Source organism: Schistocerca piceifrons, chromosome 2 (genome assembly GCF_021461385.2).
Source record: "Schistocerca piceifrons isolate TAMUIC-IGC-003096 chromosome 2, iqSchPice1.1, whole genome shotgun sequence".
Taxonomy (NCBI): domain Eukaryota; kingdom Metazoa; phylum Arthropoda; class Insecta; order Orthoptera; family Acrididae; genus Schistocerca; species Schistocerca piceifrons.
In genome coordinates this window covers 1058090233-1058103339 of record NC_060139.1, presented here as the reverse complement: position 1 = coordinate 1058103339, position 13107 = coordinate 1058090233, and the positions used below count along the sequence as shown (strand labels likewise).

Here is a 13107-nt window from a genome sequence, read left to right as displayed (position 1 = left end):
TTCAACAGCGTAGAACTTCCAGAGCATGTTAAAGCAGATTTCTTTCACCCCAGTCCAATGCACTGTTTTAAATTCCTGCACTTTTGGCACACAGCGCTTTGTTGTAAGGGAGAAGTCACCTGTGGAAAATATGGCAAGACCACTCATGAAGGAGTTGGTTGTTCGTCTCCTCCAAAGTGTATTAACTGCTTTGGGGATCACCCTGTCTAGAGTAGGGACTGCAATGTCTTCCTTGAAAAACAGAAGATCCAGGAGATAAAAATGACAAAGCATATCCCACATGATGAAGCCAAAATGATATACAAGGCACGTACGGAGGAACTGAAACTCCTGACCCAGGCATGCCCCCTGTGCATGTGTTTACAAGAAACACATTTTAAAGCCACTGACACCCCTGTGCTACGGAGCTATATACTGCTCCAAAAGGTTGACCTGACAGGGCACAGAGCCCAGCGAGGGGTTGCTGTGTTGTCAATAACACACATCACTCCACTGTTCTCTCCTTGGTTACTGACCTATGAGCAGTAGCCACTGCAGTGCATGTGGCTCAGAAGAGCACTATCTGCTCACTGTACGCACCTACACAGGATGTGGTAGACTCTGAGGCTCTCAAGGGCTTTACTGAACAACTCTCCCACCCCTTTCTACTAATGGATGATTTCAGTGCCCATAATGTATTATGGGACTTGAACTATACTTGCCCTAGGGGTGGAGTTTCGGAGAACTTCGTGATGTCTCAGGAGCTGTGTGTCCTCACTACAGACAGTCCCACTCATTTCTCAGTTGCTGTTGCAACGTCCTCAGCCATCGACCTCTCTGCTCTCCTACCCTTGCAGACAGCCCAGTGGAAAGTAACTGATGATCTTTATTCCAGTGATTACTTCCCACTGTGGATCCACCTACTGGATGGAGCATTGCCTGAACAGAAGCCACCAAAATGGATGGTCAACATGGCTAACTGAATGCTTTTCAGCCATCTGGCTGTGTTTGAACACCACAACAATGTCTAGGAATGGGTGGACTACATTACACGAGTGATCCATCATGTGGCTGACTTATCCATCCAAAAGAGTTCAAGTCATCTTAGGAGGCAGACTGTATCTGTGACTGTAGAGAAGGCCAAATTGGACTTCATGCTCAGCAATTCAAAGTCTTATAACTACTCTTCATCTGTGTGGGAGCTGGAATTGGCACTGTCTGACAAGTAAACATACACAAGGGATCCACTTCGATTTTGATTGGCTTTGAATATGATGTAATCTAGAGCAAAATAAGACACACACATTTTTTTTTATACATGCCCATACAGCCGTTAATGGGGTAAAACACCCACTTGAGAAAAACTGAGTGTAACATTTCTGAATGAATACCATTTAAATGGGACCAGATAAAAAAAAATCTTCTAATGAAAGTTCTAGAGGTAAGGTATGGTACAACGGTGCTTCCAGATTTCTCGAAAACTTTTATTTATTTATTTATTTATTTATTTATTTTATCAAATTCAATCATAGATGGTGACATAGTAGTCGAAAGATACATTTGTCAGAAATTAGATAGAAATATCACAAGTCTTTCTCATGTATATGTGCAGCGTGTATCTGAAATGAATGTAGAAAATGAGAGGGCTAACAGAGAGAGTCATAACAAGCATATTTCAAATAGCAACCCATGTCGGCATCCCTTATCATATGGCACTAGGTGCCATTGAACAGCGTCGCGTGCCACCGAGAGGGTAGGCACACAACAAATGTCAGAGCCATCACGGTGGCAGATCTGCAGGGCAACAATTTAAATAGATTTATAACATCAAAGTAAAAGAGATGTCAGGTTGAAGTTTTATAATCTTTATTTGCAAACAATGTAGTCGGCATAGTTGTGGATATTCCAGGTGGGACAACACTATGGGTTTACCACCTCTTACTGGGATGTGAACGCATTGCTTCTGGCTATGAAAATGCCTGTTTGATTGGTGTTGCATAGAGGGCGGAGTTTGGTTCACTCTGTGTCAGTTTGTCCTTAAACATGGACACTCTTGCATTTGTTAGTGTGTGGAGTGGACAGTAAATGTAGCACTATTCTTGGGAGGAAAGAACAGACATGCAGTGTGCTTATGGGGCAGGGGATGGAAATGCTGGTGCTGCCCATCATTTGTCTGTTCAGTGGTTTCCGAATCATTGAGTGCCAGATCCATGCACATTTACTGCCATCCATAGGTTCCTATTAGACAGGTTCACTTGAGGTATGTTCTCCACTGACATGTTCTCGTGATGACACAAGTGCATTTATGACCTACTTCAAAACCCAGTGTATTCGTTTTGTGTTATCGGTGGGAGGACCTGAAGTCCTCAATGCACAGTGCATACACCAGCACTTGAAATTGAGGTATTAGCACTGCTGGAAAACACACCCTCAATAAGTTTACAGCATGTTGCATGGGAAATGGGTGTAAACCATTCCACAATTTGACATGTGTGACATGAAGATGAAGTGCAGTCCTGCAGCCTGCAGAAGGTTCATGCCCTTAACCCAGATCCTACAGCGAATTGAATTCTTCCAGTGGTGTGTGCAATTCAAAAAGACTTTCTGAACCATGTACTTATTATGGATGGGACATCCTTTACATGAGAAAGTGTGTTCAACAGCCACAATAAACATGTGTGGGGACGAGAAAACCCGCACGCTGCCTTTGTTCCTGATCACGAAGATCACTTTGCTGTCAACATTTGGGCCAGCTTCTTAGGCAATAATCTGGTCAGCATACATATTTCCCTGGTGACTGGACACAAACAGATACTTAACCTTTTTACAAGAAACTCTGCCACAGTTGTTAGAACATGTTCTACCCAATGTGCGAAAGCATATGTAGTACCTACATGATGGTGTACCAGTGCACTTTGCACATGCAGTGTGAATGCATTTGATCGATACCTCTGTTGAGAACTGGATAGGGTGCGGTGGGCTGGCAGCATGTTTGAAGAAGTTTTTCCACAGTCAGAATGTACCGGGTGATCAAAAAGTCAGTATAAATTTGAAAACTGAATAAATCACAGAATAATGTAGATAGAGGGGTACAAATTGACACACATGCTTGGAATGACAAGGGGTTTTATTAGAACCACAAAAATACAAACGTTCAAAAATGTCCGACGGATGGCGCTTCATCTGGTCAGAATAGCAATAATTAGCATAACAAAGTAAGATAAAGCAAAGATGATCTTCTTTACAGGAAATGCTCAATATGTCCACAATCATTCCTCAACAATAGCTGTAGTCGAGGAATAATGTTGTGAACAGCACTGTAAAGCATGTCCGGAGTTACGGTGAGGCATTGGCGTTGGATGTTGTCTTTCAGCATCCCTAGAGATGTCGCTTGATCACGATACACTTGCGACTTCTGGTAGCCCCAAAGCCAATAATCACACGGACTGAGGTCTGGGGACCTGGGAGGCCAAGTATGACGAAAGTGGCGGCTGAGCACACGATCATCACCAGACGACGCACGCAAGAGATCTTTCACGCGTCTAGCAATACTTTTTTTCCTAATAAAACCTCATGTCATTCCAAGCATGTGTGTCAATTTTTACCTCTCTATCTACATTATTCTGTGGTTTATTAAGTTTTCAAATTTATACTGACTTTTTCATCACTCGGTATATACGTCCAATGACTGAATCATATTGTTCGTTCTGGAAGGAATCATTAAAATATTTACCTCTTTTCCACATTTATCAATGAAGCTGAATATTTTTCTGTTTTGCCCAATCCATGAATCAGAACACAAGACAATTTTTCATTTGTATTAGGTACATAAACCAGTTTAAACCATTTCCTTACAAGCCCTGATATCAGTTACAGGGCGTAGAAGTGAATACAAGGATATTATTTTGTGAATGTAAACATGGTCTAGATAGATTGAATTATTTTTTATTATCTATGTGACTGGTCATTTTCAGGCACCTGTAATATGTTTAATATGTTCAGATATGACTGGTTTGTACTTAATTGTGTACAAGCTATCACAAATAACTGTATTTTGTAATCCAAGTTACTTATGTATCTTAAGCTTCCTGTTTCATTTTACATTATAATATATCACTGGTACATATCAACAGGGATACATCTTACTTCTGTGCATATGTGGCACAAAAACATTATGCTATTGTACATGGTTACATCCTATAGCTGATACAAACAAAGATACCATCTCACACTATAACTGCAGCTGTTATGGTATAACCAGAGATGTTCGGAAGCTATCTTTGGATCATTGATAACATTAGGTAAACTACTGGTGCCATATTCACTGGCATATTATGTTCATTATTCTCACAGGTGTTATCTTATTAAAAGCAGTGGAACAAAACTCATACATCATATTTCATACCACATGTAATATTAGAAATTGCAGCATCTAATTCAGACTATAAAAGATTACGTCAAGCCTTTTAATGAGGCATGCATGTCAGCCTATAAATAAAACAATACTGATATAGCAAGAAATACGTCATATGGTACATTAGAACTAGTAACAGATTACATTTATACTACATGACCTTTTCTTTTGGTACATTGTTATAATAAAACTAGAAAAATAAAAGAAAAATATTGTGGAATGAAATATGAAAAGGAGCCATAGTAGAGAGGACTAAAAAGTGGGAAAAATGGGAATGCTCAAAGAAAATTGAAGATTATGATCAGTTTAAACAACAAAGAAAGGAAACAGGTGAGTTAATCAGAAATACCAAATGAACCTTTGAAAATGACAAACTTTTGGAAATAGGCAAAAATTTTGTAAAAAATAATATTTGTGACTTTTATCTAACTTTTAGGAACAAATAAAGGGTTACCAAACTCCAAATGTCTGTTTCAAAAATGAAAATGGCACAGTTGGGTTAAGCAATACTGAAAATAGTGAAATACTACCAAGATATTTTCATTTGCTTCTGAACTGTCATTAACCAAATCATAAATTGGAATTCTCAAATATTAATGAAAATTTGGAAGATGACTTACCACCAACTATAGAATAAATTCAAGAAGTAATTAAGACCCTTGAAAATAACAAAGCCAGTGGAGAATATTCTATTATAGCTGAACTTTTGAAGTGGTTCTTGCCAAATATAGCAAAGGAGCTAAATTTACTCTAGGAAGAAATCTGGAAAACAAAAAAAATTGCAGAGGAATGGACAGTTGCCTTGATACACCCACTCCACTGAAAATGTAATAAACAGGATGTAAACAACAACAGAGGAATCTCTTCACTGCCAGTAGCATATGAAGAATTTTCCAAGATTTTGTTAAGCAGAATAGAAGCAACACTAGACAGTCATTTAGGTGAATATTGAGGTGGTTTTATGAAAGAAAGGTCATGCCCAGAGCAAATATTCAATCTCAAGTCAGATTACTTAATCCAAAGGACATTGTAGTTATGTCTGTGGTTATCAAAAAGGCTTTTGATTGTGTTGACAGAGAAACTATAGATAAAATAATTCGAGAATTTGTCAAATCTAATCTGTGAAATACTTACAGGTATAGTCTGTAAAGTAAAATTTATGGGAGAAATTTCACAGCCTTTCAAAATAAAAACAGGTATACGACAAGGCAACGGCCTATCCCCAATTCTTTTTACTAGTGTTTTAGAGAAAATAGTAAGAATTTGGAACGAAAAATTTATTGAACTCAACATCTCACCTATAAGTTTAGGAAGAGGAAAGCGAAGAGTTTGAAACCAAGTGTCTTGCATTTGCAGATGATTTTGCTATACTTTCTGAAAATGTGCCACCTGCTATAACACAAATAAATCTCCCAGAAGAAATAGCCAGCAGACTGGTTAAGAATTTCTGCAGAAAAAACAAAATTTGCTCCAAAATTTCTGAAACCAGGTATTGGCCAAAGAGAGAAGGTAAGAAAATTCAAATATCTAGGGGAGATAATCCAAGAAAATGCATTGGAAAAATCTGCAATTGAGGAATGGTTGCTTAAAATGGGGAGAGCATTTGGTATCACCAAAAGACTTCTACAATAAAAAGTGTCTAATCAGAAATGCAAAAATAAGGCATTACAACATAGTATGCAAGCAAATGTCTGGCATTAAACTATAATTTAGATAAATTAGAAGTACTAGAAAGCTGAATTATAAGAAAAATTTTAAGACCACCAAAACACAGCAGAAGGTTGGATTTTACAAAGTAATGCTGAGATATACCAAAATATAGAAAATATTTCAAATGTAATGAGAAAAAGAAGATTCATAATTTTTGAACATTGTTTTGAATGCAGGACAGTAGATTAATCTTATTAATTTTCAAATATTTGTGTGGTAAGAGTCCACAACAAGCTGGGTCAACAAAGTAAAAAAGTATTTAGAAAGAAACAAACAATATAAAAATCGAAAATATAAACAACAGAGAAGCCTTTTGGGAAAAAGAACTGAAAATTCCAAGGCAGGGTAGCTAAGAAGACTGGTTCAGAATAGTCTGAAGAACAAATATTGGAATGTGGTCCTCACATGGCCTAATCTCAGTAAAAATAAAAATTAAAAAAAGCTAGAAAATCATGGTTGGCTTACACCATATCAGCACATTTATTATTAACAATATGATGTATTATAGCTATTGGAACGTAAAGATGCTAAGGAAGCAGAAGGGGACAGTTAACAACTTCATATGAAGTGGAAGTAGTAGCTACAGTTATGAGAAATATGATCTCATTTAGAAGCCCATATTTGGATGTCTTACAGTACTAGCTTATTCATAGGCCATGCATCATGTGCCGTGTTCCATGTAGGCATGTAATGCAATTTTGATCCCTCTCCTCAAATAAGTAAAGGATTGCACATGTCCCACTAGTTAGGGAGTATCGCATTAATGGGCTGTGTCAGAGACACTGTGGAGGAAGTGGTTAACTGTCATCTAGTGTGGTTGTTGGAGACCAGGCAATTCCTTAGCTGTTCTCAGTGTGGATTCCAGAGATTTTGGCTCACTGCCAACAACCTGACCCTGCTGGAGGCAGCTGTTCAGCAGGTTTTCGTACGAAAGCACCACAGTCTCTATATGTTCTTTGACATCATTAATGTGTGCGAAACTTCTTGGAGACACAGTATTCTAGAGCAACTATGTCTGTGGGGCTTTCATGGCCACCTCCCCATCTTCGTACAATCTTTACTTTTGCCATTTTTTTGGTCCCGAGTCAGTGATATGCTGTCAGATTGTTTTGAACAAGGGAATGGTGTCCTTCAGGGCAGTGTTTTTAAGTGTTACCCTTTTTGTCATAGCCATAAACAATATCACTTGTACAGTAAGGAGTCCTGTACAATGCCCCTTATTTGTGGGTGATTTTGCGGTTTTCTGTTCCTCCTCCAGTATTGCAACAGCAACTCGTCAGTGGAAACTTAGTGTGCAAAGATTAGAGGAGGGGGCTGCAAAGAAGGGTTCTTTCTTTTCTGCAGATTAGTGTGTGTGTGTGTGTGTGTGTGTGTGTGTGTGTGTGTGTGTGTGTGTGTGTGTGTGTGTTTGCGCGCGCGTGAACGCGTACATGTACGTACACGCGCGTTCACCCCTGTGGTTTTAATTTGTTCTCGTCTTATTATGAGGGATACCATTCTCTGTTTTGAAGACTCAGTGGGGTTTTGGGGCCTCATTTTTTACTCCAAATTGTCGTGATTGCCACATCTGAGACACACAAAAGCAAAAACCCAAAAGGCACTGAGTATCATAAAGTGCCTTAGCCATAAGTCTGGAGTGGACAGGGTGCATCTGCTCCAGTTTTATAGGGCTTTTGTGGATTTGTGACTAGGCTGTGGGCGCACAGTGTACATATCGGAAAGATCACCTTATCTGAAGATCATATGACTTATTCACCATGAGGAATTCAGCTTGCTGTGCATGCTTATAGGACTAGCCCCATACCCAGTCTCTGTGCTGAGGCTGGGGAACTGCCACTCTCCCTCTGGTAGCAGCTTCTCATGGTGCATCAGGGATGTATAAGTTCCTTGCAGTTCCATATTCACGTGCATACCAAAGGGTTGCTCATCTGCCTATGGGAACACATTTTTTCGAATTGTCCATGAGTAGCAAGGCTGTTCGGGATCCATGTGTGGTGTGTGCTGGAGTAATTTGGTGTGGAGTGAGTACAACCCCAAATCCAGGGTTTTAACCACCTGCCACTCTGGCTACAGCAGAGGCCCATAGTAATTCTAGATTTAGTGCAGTACATGAGAGATTGCACTCCTGCATATGTTTTTAATACGTCATTTAATGGCATTTTAACCAATCACATCTCTACAGCTGTCTTTACATATGGTTCAAAACATGGGACTCCATTAGTTGCTCTGTTGTTTTCCCTGTTCGTGTCTTTGATGCGGAAATATATGTGATCTTGCGGATGATGGAGCAGATGAGATGCACTTAGAGTACTAAATTCCTTGTCTGACATGATTCTCCAAGTGCCCTTCACACTTTACAGTGCTAGTACCCAGCATATGAAACATTCCAGAATATCCAGGATGCCTTCCTCCAACTACAATGGCTGAGGAAGGAGGCATTTCTGTATGCCAGGGCACATGAGTATTATGGGGAACGGAAGGGTAGATGTAGCAGCCAAGGAGGCATGTCATGATTCTCAGTTAGTTCAGTGTTCCATCCCTCCAGCATGCTATCATGTCACTGTTGTTGTACAGAATCATACGTCAGTGGGAGAATGAGTGGCTGGAAGTGACAGACAATAACCTGCATCTAGTAAAACCCACAACGTGGTCGTGGCGTACCTCCTTCCAGCCACATAGACAGGATGAGGTCCTCCTTACTCATCTTCATATGGGCCACAGCCCTGCAATGAATGGCTTCTTGCTCCAGCGAGAGGACACTCCAATGTATGGTGCTTGTAGTGTATAGATCAGTCATTTTATTAGACTGTGTTTTACAGATTGGAGGGCAGCGACAGATTTTCTGGCAGACATGCCCTCTGTTTTAAGTGACTTGCAAAAGATTGTGTTTAGAGTTTTAAAGTTTTATGAATTGCCCAACATGTTTCCTAAGATTTTAGGCAGATGGTCCTAATTTTTTAACAGGGTTGTTGGCTCAGCCATGTTATTTGTAAGCGGCAGCTGGTCACATTTCCCTGTGCTGTTGTTTTAGCTCCTCTGTCATTTTGCTTGTGTTTAAATCCTGGTGTAGCACCATTCAGCCATTCTTTGTTGTCTCAGTGTCTGATAGGTTGGTTGATTGTGTGGGTCAATGCGAGTGGGGTGGGAGTGAATTTACGAGTGTCATTTTGTAGATTTCATTCTCACTGTGTACAACAATTTTAGGAATTTTATACACATTCATTTCTTTTAATATGTGTCAAGGCACTGATAATCTTATCGTTGAGCATCAGTAAACTAAAATAAATCACAAAAACGAGAAAGATATTCAGAAAGTTATGCAATGTGGCTATGGAGAAGAAGCGGGTTCATAAACGTTTATTTTTATCTGTTATTACTTTGATGTTGTAATTTGATGTACTGACACGTTCCATGACCTTGGAGATTTGCTGCTCAATTTGGTCCTATGGAACTTGACGTGTAAATAAATAAACGAATAAATAAAAAGAATGCTTAGGGTGAAGTGGACTGACAGACCTAAGAGTGAAGAAGTAGTGAAGAAAATAGGGGAAGAAAGAAGATTATTAGAAGTGATCAGAGATAAGAAAAAACCTTGGCTGGGACATATACTATATAGGAATTGTTTGCACGTATAATTACTGAGGGAAAAGTGGAAGGAATGAGAGGAAGAGGTAGGAAGAGAATTGGAATGATGGATGACATTAGAAGAGAAGGAACCAACAAATGGACGAAAGAAGATGCTCAGAACAGGACACAATGGAGGAGTTCCAGGTGAAACCTGTCATAAGACAGATACACTAAAAAAGATTAAACTTTGTTAGTTAAAATTTCCATCTGTTAGTAAATATGAAATACGAATAGAATTTTTTAAAAAGCTGCCATTGATAAAGTTTGAACTGATGACCTTAAAATTACAGGGCTTTTGTGCTATCCACTCAGCTATTGGCAGTTACGTAAATAAACTCGAAACATTTTTGAACGTAACCGTGGTTGTAAATCTTCTAATTACCAAAGGCAATTTTTATCTGAGTTTCTTTGAGAGTTGTGCTGTACTGTTTTAGCAAATTGATGTAAGGGCACTGACCTTCAGATCCTACACTTCTGAAGAAAATCAGAGGGGGCAGAGTGGTTCATGATGTCTTCTTGTAAGCAGGGTGCTCCCTGTAAGGAGAGTGTGAAGGAACGCACATGAAGAGAACCATCTTACAAACTTTGACAAAATAAATTATTTTTGTTTCTCAAATTATTTGCCTTTAAAATGTATACACTTTTCAATTTGTTTGAATCAATCCTGGAAACATTTTTCCTACTTTGATGTTCATACCTGAGAAATATCCTTTTGGAAAGATTTAACAACTATGTGATGTGATAACGACTGCTGTCCACATGTGTTTTCTTTTTCATTAGGTGATAAATCAGATGAATATTGGCAAATAGAACGAAATCAATGTTTTTCTGCATCAAATACTTAAGTTCTTGATGTGCTGTGTGACAGCTGGCATTGTCACGATGAAGACCAGTGTGACGTTTTTTGTTGTTTATCCAGATTTCATCAATGACTTGTCTCAAACTAAGTGTTTTGTACCATTTGTATTAAATATCCTTTGAATCTGTAAAGTAATGCTCATGACATGTCCAGTGTTACTAATGAAACAAGCCACCATCATCTTGCAAATGCTACACGAAGAAACCACTTTTCAGGTCACGTTGGAACACGTCAACAGTTTATCACTGCTTAATGGCTAGCTCTAACAAATGTATGCTATGTTTATCTCCTATTACGGAGTTGTATATGAATTTTCTATTTCTTCAGTCATATTTTTGAACATTTCTTATACCAGTTGACACAAGCTCAGCTTGCCTTTGAGCTTCTCTCATGTTACGTGCCGTCCGTCAGCAGCACAGGTAAATGTTCGTACAGAATCAGTGGCAATGCAGTCTTCAACAACACCAGGAATAAATATGGTTTAGTTATTTCGCATTTGCAGTAGAGTAGGAAGCATACATGATTCAACTTGTAGGAGACTCGTGTTGTATAGGGTGCAAAATTTAGTACACAGAGTTGACATCTCTGATAGGGTGCAAAATTTAGTACACAGAGTTGACATCTCTGACAGTGATGTTGTCTCTAGCCTGGCAAGGGCATAGTGTCGGTTTGAATGTGGGTGATAGTTACAGCTACTTCATTCCATGCTACTGCAATTCTATTCCAGATGTTGCGGTATTGGCTTGAATGTGCCCACAAGTGAACTTCTGGAGAAGAAAATCCAGTGGTAGGCACTGGAGTACTTCTACCTCAGCATCCTGTGTTCCTCAAGCTGCCCTGCGCCAGACAAGCCGAATCCACGTGCAACACCTGCAGCAACATGGACATGACGTCGAGTGGAATTTTCCTATCACAATAACATCGCCCGGCCGAGTGTATCTGGGCCTCCAGCCCAGCTGAGATTACTTGCACTGTGGATGAGCTTCTCATCAGCTGGATTGAGGCCTGTCCTGTGCTGACATCAGTACAGGCTTCTGATGTGATCACCAACACCATCGCGCTATGCCTCCGCTTCAGTTCGGACTTCAGCCAGAGCACTGATGGGGCCTCGGTGCCAGTTGCCTCCTCCAAGTGCACCATCTACAAGATGTGCCACAGGTATGCTACTTCCTGCCAGCCTCGTGCTCTCAGTTATGGAACGACATTCGTTCCTGTGGAGGTGCTCCACACCAGTGGGGCCCTAGCCCTCCATTGTCTCAGGAGGTCACAGGTCACACCAGGTCTGGGTCACCACTGTCAGTACACGTACTGGCTGCTAGTCCACACCAGCTGAGATGACACTACCCACTCAGCAAGTCTGCTCCGACCAGCTGCCATCACCACTGCCGACATCGCATTCTGCTGCCAACGTGGCCGACATTGCAGTCTACCACCATAGTGGTTCCCGACTGCAGACACTCACAGACTCCGATGTATAGAATGTGTAGTCAAGAAAGCTGTTTATGGTCTGAGAGCATTCTCTGGTCTTGCTGACTCCACAGACCCACCTTTACTCTCTCTCTCTCTCTCTCTCTCTCTCTCTCTCTCCCTCTCCAAGATCACCTGCGTTCAACATCCTGATGGTCAGGTGGCCTTCCTGCTGTCATTGGATGACTACGTAGTGGTCAGCAACCCAGGCATTCTGGCATCAGAAATTGTGCTGGAAACCGGTGAGCAACATCATAAGGCATCAATCTATGATGACACTTTCTCAAGTGAGTAGCAGCGTGTGTGTTTTATGAATGCATGTGGTTCTTGTAGCATTTGTTCCTCAAGTTTGTCCTCATTCCTGTTTCTTATTATTTCTGGCATAGTTTCTGGTCGCATTGCAACCCAGATGGGGGCTAACAGTTGCGGTTCGCGTGTGGTCCTTTCTCTCCGAACTGGAGTCCTTCCCTTTACCACCTCTACTTGTGGACCGTTCATATATGCCTCCATGGCGTACGCCTCAGCCGCAATTTCATCTGGACCTTTTGCATGGCCCTAAGGACTCCGTTACCCCACTGCTCTCCGCTGTCACTTCCTCTCAATTCTTGACATGTTCTGGGGCTCTGAAGTGGTTCACACTGACGGCTCAATGGCTGATGGTCACGTAGGCTTCACATATGTTCATGGAGGACTTACTGAGCAGCACTCCTTGCCAGTTGGCTGCAGTGTTTTCACTGCAGAGCTGGCAGCCAAATCTCATGCTCTTGAGTACATCCGCGAGTCATTTCTCCTGACTCCTTGAGCAGCCTACAAGCTATCAACCAGTGCTACACTCGCCGCCCTCTGGTAGTGTCCATTCCATGGTGTTTGTGTGGACCCCAGGACATGTCGGAATCCCTGGCAACGAACTTGCCGACAGGCTGGCCAAACAGGCGATGTGGAAACTACTTCTAGAGATAGGCATCTTTGAAGCTGATCTGCGTTCTGTCTTACACCGCAGGGTTTTCTGGCTTTGGGAGATGGAATGGCATAACAGTACGCACAACAAACT

At 40.8% G+C, this 13107-nt stretch overlaps 1 protein-coding gene across 1 annotated transcript in view; it reads left to right on the top strand.

The window, feature by feature from the left end:
- The window catches only part of LOC124774878 (fibronectin type 3 and ankyrin repeat domains protein 1-like), a 48628-nt gene extending 35912 nt beyond the window's left edge, over positions 1-12716 (top strand). The window contains exon 4 of the mRNA XM_047249527.1: positions 11317-12716. Within this exon, the coding sequence (XP_047105483.1) occupies positions 11317-11380 (64 nt within the window). The 3' untranslated portion in view covers positions 11381-12716. The remainder of the gene's footprint in view (positions 1-11316) is intronic.
- The last annotated feature ends 391 nt before the right edge of the window (positions 12717-13107 follow it).